The 11,316-nt window shown below is 33.7% G+C and overlaps 1 protein-coding gene across 1 annotated transcript; it reads left to right on the plus strand.

Moving 5' to 3' along the window:
* Positions 1-520: 520 nt before the first annotated feature.
* On the plus strand, positions 521-9,039 carry LOC121996279 (probable apyrase 6). Its single transcript, XM_042550193.1, has 8 exons — positions 521-1,316; positions 1,557-1,669; positions 3,512-3,619; positions 5,553-5,607; positions 6,916-7,086; positions 7,973-8,070; positions 8,220-8,416; positions 8,670-9,039. The coding sequence occupies exons 1-8, from the start codon at positions 671-673 to the stop codon at positions 8,935-8,937; spliced, it is 1,656 nt and encodes a 551-aa protein (XP_042406127.1). The 5' UTR covers positions 521-670; the 3' UTR covers positions 8,938-9,039.
* The last annotated feature ends 2,277 nt before the right edge of the window (positions 9,040-11,316 follow it).

Below are 11,316 nucleotides of genomic sequence, written 5' to 3' on the forward strand. Positions count from 1 at the left end.
AGGAGATGATTAGAATAAAATCACAGGAGTTTGAAAGCTCCAAAGTAATTTTGCTGATTTTAATACTTTAAGTATCTCTTGTGAAAAAGGAAGCCAAATTAAGTCAAATATTTTATATTGTTTAAATTCAAATCAAGAAATCTAAAATAAATCAAACTGGTATTCACGTTGGACATATTTTATTTTATTTATGAGTTTGAACATGATTTTGACTTGAATTTTAAACTAGATTCATTTATAAAATAATTCTATATTTAAAAAATTATTCGATTAGTTAATAAATGTGAAATTATAAATTTATTTATTTAGTTAGAAAGTTTTTTATTTATTTATAAATTTAATAAATATAAATATAATTTATAAATTTTATTCGTAGATATTATTTATGAATAATTTATAATATTCAGTCATTGAGCAAATTTATTCATTTAAGTATATTGAACGAATTTAAATTAAGGAACATAAATTTTTCTTACAAACTTGTAATTTATATTTACAGCCCCCGGGGAAAAGAAGTTTATACTTCGGAGGCAAATAAAAATTTCCAAAAACAAAACTGGACTTCTTTGCTCGTTCCTTCCCGTCGATCTCGAGGAGTCGTCGAAGACGACGATGAAGCCCTAGCGGATGGATCCCGCACCAATCCCGTCGTTGACCTGATCTCGTCTCCATGGATTTCTCCTCCCTCCAGTCTCGCCCTTCTTCCTCCTCATCGTCCTCTCTCGGCTCCGGCGGCGCCTACATCCCGCCGCACCGCACCCAGCTCCACCCCCGCCTGTACTACTCGGCCCCTTCCTCCGTCGCCTCCCGTTCCCTCCCCCTTGGCGGAGGTGGCCGCCGCTGGATTCTCGCTGCAGGTCTCCTCATCCTCCCTTTCCTATTCTACCTCTTAGCCGCCGCCGGGCGGACCCACGTCTCGGCTCATTTCGACGCTCCCCGCCCCAGGGGATTCGGCCTCGTCATCGGTGCCAGTTCGGCTGGGTCCCGGATCCACGTCTTCGAGTTCCTCAACGAAGGTAGGATCTCCTTCGTCGGCTCCGATGGCGGGGCGTCCGTGTCGCTGCAGGTGAGGCCCGGTTTGGGCGCGTTCGGCGCGGCGCTGGAGGATGCCGGCGGGTCAATCGTCAAGCTGCTGGAATTCGCCAAGCGGAGGGTTCCGAGAGCGGAATGGAGGAAGACGAAGGTGATGCTGATCGAGAATGGAGGGTTGGAGAAACTTCCCTTGCGAGTGAGGTTGGCAATTATGGACTCTTGCAGGAGGGCTTTGAGGTCGTCTGGATTTATGTTCGCAAACGAGTGGGCTTCCTCCATCACAGGTTGTCGTCAAATGGGTCAAATGGGTGCTGCATTGGCATGATAATTTGTTGTTATCCTATTTTCTTGTTGAATTGCTAGCACAATCAATACTATCCTGGTCTTTTATATTCAGCAATGCCTTTTAGAGGATTCTGATTAAAAAAATCTTTAACTTTGTCTTACAGGTCAAGATAGTCTTTATATTCAGCAAGGCTTTTCAGTGTATTATGATTAAAAAAATCTTTAACTTTGTCTTACAGGTCAAGATAAAGGGATCTATGCTTGGATTGCTGCCAACTATGTCCTTGGTACATTAGGAGGTAATCGTCAAGAAACTGTGGGGATCATTGAACTTGGTGGGGCTTCGACACAGGTTATTATTTCTATTCATTTAATCCCAATGCAAATAGTTTTTCTGTTTTGCTTGATAATCAGGTTCTCATTTAGATTGCATGTCATTCTTCTGTTTTTTAAAATCCTCATACTAGGGATATTGGAATAATAGTGTCCACAATTTTAATGTGTGTATATGTATGTATGTATGTATGTATATATAGATAGATGATATGGATATAACTTCTTATTGCTTGAGCAAATAGAATGCTATCCTAACTTTCTTATTTTCTTCTTCTATATTCTTTCTGTTATTATCGAGAGCTTTCATACTTTTCTTATCTTTTCCTCAAAACCAGTTTCATTCTCAAAATTGTAATTTTAGTTCCATTTTTTGGTAAGTTTCTAAAATAGACATTTTTTTGATAGATATTGTTTAAAAGAGAAAAGTATATGACTACATATGAGGTAACTCCCTCATTGCTACCCTCACTTAGGAGTCTAAGTTATGATAGTCCTAGTGCAGCTAATCATCCTCGTAGACCAGGGATACAAAGTACTATGGCAATTCCCATAATTCGTGCCCGATTATGGGAATTGAAATTAGGCATGATTAATTATGAACTTATAGGAGTGGAATTATCATGCTATCCACACATAGGGGGGCTTTTATTGAGCAGGTCCAGAGAATTTTTTGTTCATTTCTATTATATATAAGGGGTTTTCATAAGTAAAATTCTGAAAATCCAATGCATCATTCTTCAGTTTCAGCCTTTGTTCATCATATTTACTTAAAATATCGAATTCCACTTTTTTTTTGTTTAACTTCTCTTGATTTAATGTGTTGTCGAGTATCTCAGTTCATTTCTTAACTTAGTGATCTCTCCACTTATTAACCATGACTGGACTGGCTCGATCGAGCCAATCGAGCCAACCATCCTGATCGAAACGATCGAGTGTCACTGCTTGATCAAGCCATCTTAGGGGATTAACCGAATTAATCCAATCTGGCTAATTGGTCGGGCTAATAGGGAGTGTAGATAGGCCAATCCATAAAATTGGGTCTGCCCAATTGCTAGGTGGAACAAGTTGGATTCAGACAACCAAGCAAATTACACCACTAGGCAGACCTAGTTCCTAGTTGGCCATGTTGACTAGGCAGACTGAGATGGTGCTGCATAAGAATAATCATCAGTTCATTGAAAATAAAAATTGTTGAAAACTTCAAATAATTATTTGATTTTTTTTTAAAAAATATCATTTCACTTTCAATCTGATCATTTCATTGTTTTCCTAAAAATATCTGAACAAACAAATTTTCATGAAGTATTTTCAGTTAAAATTAAAACAGAAAAGCCTCCTTATCCAAGTGCATCCTAACATTGGAACTTTTCCTATGCTGAAAAATCAATGCTTTCTATATAAACATGTGTATGGCATTGATCCTCTACTCTGAATAAGTGATAGTACAATTGGTTTTTCCAATTATAACCTATTTTATTCTGATGAATACAAACTCTACTGGAGCAATCCTACAAGATGCTGGTAGGGATGAGCCATAGTAAGACTGTTTTATCCAATTAGAATTACTTGAACCTGAGAAAATATAAAATCCATCCTAATCCATTTCAAGGTACAAGGTATTGGAAATTGGCATTCTTCTACAGGGCCTTTGGCTGGTGGTTTTTTCATCCCATATTGATAAATTCAGTTTCATTACTTATCCTAATATGAGAATCAGGAGATATGCTAGTGCGAACAGGCACTTCATAATTCTATTTAATTCCCTTTTATATTTCATGGTATTCACTGATGATTACATGATATTTGATATTTTAAACATGGTCTGGAATATTACTGCTAAATGAATTCTACTTTGCAGATCACATTCGCTCCAGAAGAGCCACCTTCCACGGAGTTCTCTAGAATGCTTAAATTTCCTGGTGTTACTTATAACCTTTATAGCAAAAGCATTCACCAATTTGGTCAGGTAAGAGTGTCTCTGTTGTCCCCCCCCCATGTCAAATTGTGATTTTTTGACCTCATTATCTTTAGTCTTATTATTGTCATTTACTTATTTATAATGATTTGTGTTTAATACTCAATGTCACATCAAAATTTTTATTGCTTTCTTTTTTTGATATTTGAACTTGGATATCATTATTGCCTATAGAACTTGTTAATCAAGTAATCTACTCATGTAATTCTTGAATTTCTTTTCACTGCAAATATCCATCATCATTATCATCCTCGTCAACTTCTGTTTATCTGAACTATTTGGGGTTAACTACATCGGTTTGGTCCCTGCATTGAGCTTTTAGCTAGAAAATTTTACTTCTAATATCCATGTTACTTGAATGATAAATCTTTTTTTTATTGCATTGAGAAATTCTTTAGTCTATCTCTATCTCTCATATTTTCTAGCCTATATTCAACCCTTTTGACTATAGAATCCATTTGTCATCTTCTCCCATGGCAATACCATCTCATTCTCAATCTATTTCCTCATTTTATCTTATATTGGATCAACACCTAAATGATCTTCAATGTTACTATTTTATTTTATTCTTTTTAGTAAGTTCACACATCCATCTTAACTTTTTTTTATCTTTATTTTGTTGATTTTTTCTGTGTGTTGTCTTTTAGTAATAACCAACACTCCTATCATTAATTTTGATTTATGTTCATTGATTTTGACAAATTGTGATATTGTCTGTCTACACGTAATATAACACTTGAAACTTTTTCTGGTTTTGGGAATGACATTGACAGTTCTATAAAAATTAAACTTTCCAAATATGGTCTACTTCATGCCCAAATTATTTCATTGATAGATATCTTGCCTTAACTGACCCCACCTAGTGAGATAAAGTTTGGTTGTTGTTGATAGATATCCTTAGTGAAATTCCATGGCTGTGGATCTGACCTAATAGTGTTAATACAGTAATGCCATTACCATTTCTAACATATGTTACTAAAATGCATTGAAACATAGGTTTTATTGAGTTTTCTGAGATATTTGATTTCTAGTTTTGTGAAGGAAGCTTTCAAAAACTGTAATGGTATGGATACACCAACTTCAAGAATGAGTGCTAGAAATCTGGAACCATCCAAGACATGGTACACATATTGCATGGGAAATGGGTACTTGTTGGCACATGCTGGTTTAACAAGGAAAAGTCTTAATTATACTCGAACTATATAAGTGCACCTACTTGGTACACAATGATTAAAAGTTTCCTTTTCTTTCCGAAACTTAGCTGGAATTAGCTTAAAGGTTATTTTTGCTGATTATTGTTATTTTTCAATTTTTTTTATTGCTTTGCTTCTTCTTAGTTTGTAGTTGTGCTTTTTAGATGCTTCATTTGTTGCTTGACTAGATTAGTCTAGAGACAACTCATAAAAATAGATTTTATGTCTTTGGGCAGATACTTCCCTTAAACTTGGTTTATTGTTTGAACTTCTGATAGATAACTGCTATCACAATCCATAAAAGCTTACCAAAACTTTCTTGACCTTTGTTTCTTATGTGTGCTTTGTTATGGTCTGCATGATTCTGTTCAGAAATACATAACAGCAATGATCAATGTAGTGAATACTGGTCTTTATAGTGCTATATTAAAATTACTTTTCTTTATTGTTTGGATATTTGGGCTCTTCATCTACCCCTATTGTATCTATGGAGAACGACGACACTTAAGAGTGAAAATTGACCCCTATTCTGTGTAATTTTTTTTTAAGCAACAATTGTTGGATACTTGGATCCACTTCATCACGAGTATGGCCATACTATATCCTTGCTAAGTGTTATTGATGGGTTAATCTTTCCCAATTGCCTTGCTTTTTTATTGCATCTTCTTTTCTCACATAGGATGGCCTTTTTTTTTTTTATCTTAAGGTCTCTTATTATTAATTATATGCAGGATGTAGCTTGGGAGTCATTAATGCATTTGCATAACTACAGTACGACTGGGACAGGTGAGTTCTAAGATAATTTCATTTTTTTAACTAGCCTTAATTAGAAAAACTTGCACTTTGGAAGTTCCAGATAAATATAGATAAAGTTGGAGGACTATTGATATACTTGTATATGATCACATTAGCAGTGAAACTAAACTTGAAGTACCTGCAATTGTGATAATAATTATTAAAAGCCGAAGTTAGATTGCTACTTTAGACATGTATTACTTATATTTCAATTACTCTTTCTAGATAAATTTCCATTTGAGATACCGATTTTCACAGACAAAAAATATATTCCTACACATTCACTTTCATCTTGAATATATGAAACACTGAAACTTCATCTCTTATCCTTTTTCTGCGCGTACACACAAACTGTTCTCTCTTTAGTTATACTAAAAAACTGTGTTCTGTAATATGTCCATTATTTTTTGTTTTAGAAGACAACTGGACTTGATATCATTTTTCAAGAGCTTTGATTGCAACAACATTCCTTACCAAAGGCCAATAAATAGGCATTGTATGTATCATTTGAAGATGGCTCTGGTTTGATTACTTAAATATACAATAAATTATATAATTGTCAAGACCATACTTGATTCTAGTCAGTGTTATAGATGATCTTATTTGATTCAATATTGATTAATGCTTGATTGATGCATGTGCTGATTAAAATGTGCTACTTGTCATTCCTGAATTGTATAATTGCATCATGGAGAACCTCCAGGGGCCTTATGGATTGCTTGCGGTTTTCAAAAACTTGTATTGAATTCTAAACACTGGATGAGTCCTCTCTAAGGCTTTTGTTGAGACTTGTTGGAACTCTCAAGTTATTTGGGTGTACAAATATTTCAAAGGGTATGGTAATTATCAAGAATCTATAAAAGTTACATTTCTCCCAAGCTACACTGGATGAGTCCTCTCTAAGGCTTTTGTTGAGACTTGTTGGAACTCTCAAGTTATTTGGGTGTACAAATATTTCAAAGGGTATGGTAATTATCAAGAATCTATAAAAGTTACATTTCTCCCAAGCTACTTCCTCTCTCTTCTCTCATCTATTTCCTCTTTATCTTTCTCATCTCTTCTCCCTGTGGGTATAAAACGTCAGATAATTTGAGCTGAATGCCACAAAGGTTTTTCTTCTGGAACTAAAGGTTGTACTTTGTTGTGTGACATCCCCTTGCAATTTACAAATGCTGAAATAAACAATTCGCCTACATCTACAATTAAGATTTCATATCTCAATCTATACTTATTACATAGGCACATGGTTCTCTTAATCAAGAATTCTACAACTGTATTTTAGTCGCCTTTTTTCTGCAGCTTCAAGCTATATTGAGGAAACTATCCAATTTTCATGCCTCCCAAAAGCATACAACCAAAGTTTTATTGTGATGAAATCATCTATAGTATCTCAGAAGAACATTTCAGTTGAAGCAGAGAACAGATTTGCTACGTGTAGATCAAAGGCCTATATGTTGTTACAAGGACAAGGTAGATTAGTGATATCTAATTATATATTTTCTATTTCTTATCTTCTGGACTTTTTGTTCGATGTTCCATATTGTATTTCCTATGTTGCGTGCTTATTGCCTATTCATATCATTCTTGTCCCCGTGTCTAGAAGCTAGTGGTATTTGACATCTTGAATAATGATTCAGTTAATATTGAGTAATCACATAATTATACCTTTTAAGGGAATATTGAATTTTTCCTGAAAGATACAGATGCATTGAGGCAAATGACATCAACCACTGAGGATTGATTCTGCAATTAATAGTGGAAGACGGGAGAAAAATTACCATACAGAAGAATATACTCCATAGCTGGTGAATTTGAGGGTGAAAATCTTATGCTATCAAACCTTATAATATGAGGCTTATTACTTACTTCTGTATATATTAAGATTATATTTCGCTTATAAGACTAGGTAGTGATGGGATCTTTATGCATCATTATATTTTTTTTCATCTACTTTTATAGCCATTGAAGGGGAGCCTTGCACAACGGTAAAGTTGTTGCCATGTAACCAAAAGGTCACGGGTTCGAATTCTGGAAACAACCTCTTGCAAAAAGCAGGGTAAGGCTGCGTACAATGGATCCTTTCCCGGGACCCCGCATAGCGTGAGCTTCGTGCACCGAGCTACCTTTTTTTACTTTTATAGCCATTGGCTAATAATATAGTGAAAAGAGATAGATGAACATGCTGGGTTCTGAACAAGAACCGTGTTAGAGCTGCCTCCAAGTGTAAGTATTTTAGATCAATTTTCTTAAAATATATACTGGATGCATCATTTCACACAATCGAAAGTGTGTAAGTTGAGAATTGCTATTAGTTTTTTTGAATCCATAATCATTACACTTTGTTCCCCCCTTGTAGGTATCTGTTCAAATTCCCAATGTGAAATTTTACAAAGATTTAAGACTGAATTTAAAGGAATGCTGGAATCCCGGCAGAAATTTTACTTTGTTTCCGAGGTTTGTAGGTGATTCAGTTAACATTGTCCCCTGGTTGTGTAGCTAATAAAACTAAACCATTAACTTCTTTTTCTATGGTATTTTTTCAAATGGACTTATTAGTTTTGCATTATTTTTTTTCTTCTTACCGTCACCTTCACTCTTCGCAGTTGTTTGGGATGACACCAAAGGCTTCCTTGTTAGATGTAGAAGCTGCTGGACGACATTATTGCGAAGACAATTGGCATAGTCTAAAAGAAGCACATCCCAGCATCCATGAGATGGACCTCATGAAATATTGTTTTTCATCAGCTTTCATGGTGTCTCTATTACATGATGGTCTTGGAGTTCCCATGGATGAAAAACAGTAAGCTTCGCTAAATTCGGTTTCTTATGATGTGTACTGGGTACTAGTAAACAAACTAATGGTTGCTATTATACAACCCCTACTGGCAATGTTGGTTCCATCATAATATCTAACATGGAGATTAAATTTTAAGCATCAGATTATGATCTATAACTGATTATTCATCCATCATAGTTACATGAATGGTTATTCAATTAAAAGGATTGTGTAGAATTCTTCTCCTACATAATGCAAGCTCAAATTCCTTTTGCAGGATAGGGTTTGCTGATTCCACTGGAGGCAGTCCTCTGGATTGGACATTAGGTGCATTTGTACTGCAAACAGTGTACCAGCCCGAGTTAGATCCTGAAAACTTCCCAAATATTGCCGGGAGCGATACATTAACGTTCATTTTATTGTTTGTGATAGTTCTTCTTGTAATTCTCTCTGTATTCTATGTATCTAATTGGCGAAAACCAAGGTCGAAGACTATTTATGACCTAGAGAAGGGGCGTTACATAGTTACCCATATGCCTGCCTGATTTTTGTTCCCCCAATTTTGTTAATGTATTTATGGAACATTGCGATTATTCTTTGTAGAGGATTAATTGATCAGAGAAATCTTAAGGCTCTTTAATTTTGCAGGTTGGTTCTCAAGTCGAACCAATTGAGATTGATTGTATCTACCCTGAAAAATTCTTCAAAGCTATTCTATTCTCTAAGGGTTTTCATCAAATAACAACTTTAGTTCGCATTGTCTGTAGTATCGAAGAAAGCACTAGAGAAGAGTGGGGTGAATAACATTTTTGACTTTTTCATGTTTCTCTTAAAATTTAGAGTTAAAGCAGCGGAAATGAGACAATAATTGAAACAATATTAACACGGTTAATTTTACTGGGCTCGGATCTTTTAACGATTCCTATTTTAAGACTTGTAATTGTTAATTGTTTTTGTTGGGTAATTTATTATCAATTTGATCAAGTACAAAATCAAAGATATGAAAATATAATTTTTGCTTAAATAAATTATACAACTTTACAAGATTTAGAGTAGAGCATAGTTGTCGGAGCAGTGTCCCGATGTCGTAGTTGAAGTTTGGAGTGGCGCAGAGATCGTTTGATTGTTCAAAATCTTTAGAAGTGAATGATTTAAATTGCTGGTCAAACACCTTTATAAAAGATAATCCAAGCGCTTTTATGCTTTTGTGAGGCGCCTCAATCAAATCTGATCGGATTCGAGCTCGTCGTGCCTTATCCTTGTCCAAGCACCTCAATCCCTTTGATGCGCCTCGGTCGTTAACATGGTGAGCGCTGAGGAAGCTCTCATGGTTGACTCTATCACATCCCAAGCATCTCAATTCCTTTGGAGATCACTAGATTTGATGTGTGCTGACCAACCAGAAGTTATCATCTTATCCTGCTACGTGTGCTAAGGTGATAGAGGAACCTGAATACCCTTCAGGCACTTATATCGGCCGGAGGCGCTTGAATCCTTCCAGGCACCTGGATCAGCATTTCCAGACTTAAGAATATTTTGCATCACAGAGTTAGTACAGAAAGGTATTGTAGTATCCGAAATCCACTTATTTAATTAAAAATATTTATTGGATTAACATTTAATTGAAATTTAGATTTAATTAAGAATTTATTAATTTAATAGACAGATTTAATTAATTTAGCTTTTATTTATGGAATTAGAATTAATCAATTAAGAAAACGGTTGAATATAAATATGTATAAAATTTATTTAAAAACTAAATGTGTATATAAAAATTTATATATCACATGTGTATAAATTTTTATATAAAAATGTATATGATTTAGTAAATATATAAAAATTTATATAATTCATGTGAATAAATTTTATATAAATTTATATAACTTAGTAAGTGGATAAAAATTTATATAACCTATATAAATTTTTATGACTTAGTAAATATAAATAGGCTTATAAAAATTTATATAACCATAGATATAGATTTTTGTTATTTATACAATTTATAAAGCTAGACTTAGTATGTATATAAGAACAAATAAAACATATATATATAAATTTTTATATAGAAATTATACATGACTTAGAATTTATGCGTATAAATTATCCATCTAATCATAAATCAAATATAAATAATATATACTATATATGTTATTAATTATAACGTGTATATGAAAAAAACTATAATATGTGGATAAAACTTAGTATATATGAATTAAAAGACTTAACACTTAATAAAACTTAGTATGTATAAATTTGCAGAGATCATTCATCTAATTAATATAGGAATAAAATAATATATTATGTAGCATATAAGGTATAATATAAATTACAAATAATAAATAGAATTAAATAAGGAAAATACAAGATGAATATATATAGAACATGCACTTAGTAAGCAATTAAGAAATTATAGTATTATAAATTATATATTATGTATCATGGATAAAATTTATATGACTATGTAAAATATATATAGAATTATATAATCATGAATATAGGTTTCTATCTAGACTTAATAATAAGTTTTATAAAAATAATATATATGACTTAGTATTTATAAAATTTATAAGAATTAAAACTTAAACCAAGTCCTAAGCCTCTCTTCTATTTAAACTCTCACCTAGAACTCCACTTACCTCTTGTTGCCACCGACCCTAAGGAGATTTCCCTCTCTCTTTTGTTTCTCCACCGGTGCTAGAGTTCCAAGGGAAGAGAAGGAGTTAAAAGCTAAGTATTCAAGCCATGTTCTCAATCATGTTATTATTTTAATTAGCCTCTATGCCTGGTGTAGTTTCGGATTTTTATATCTTGTAAGGTTGACTTGTTTTCCTTTCTATGATATCATGTTTCAGACCATATGAATTGGGCATGTTTTCAATTATGATAATCCTTTAGATTAGCTTCTATAGTCTTGCGAAGTTTCA

This window comes from Zingiber officinale, chromosome 6A (genome assembly GCF_018446385.1).
Source record: "Zingiber officinale cultivar Zhangliang chromosome 6A, Zo_v1.1, whole genome shotgun sequence".
NCBI classification, from domain to species: Eukaryota; Viridiplantae; Streptophyta; class Magnoliopsida; order Zingiberales; family Zingiberaceae; genus Zingiber; species Zingiber officinale.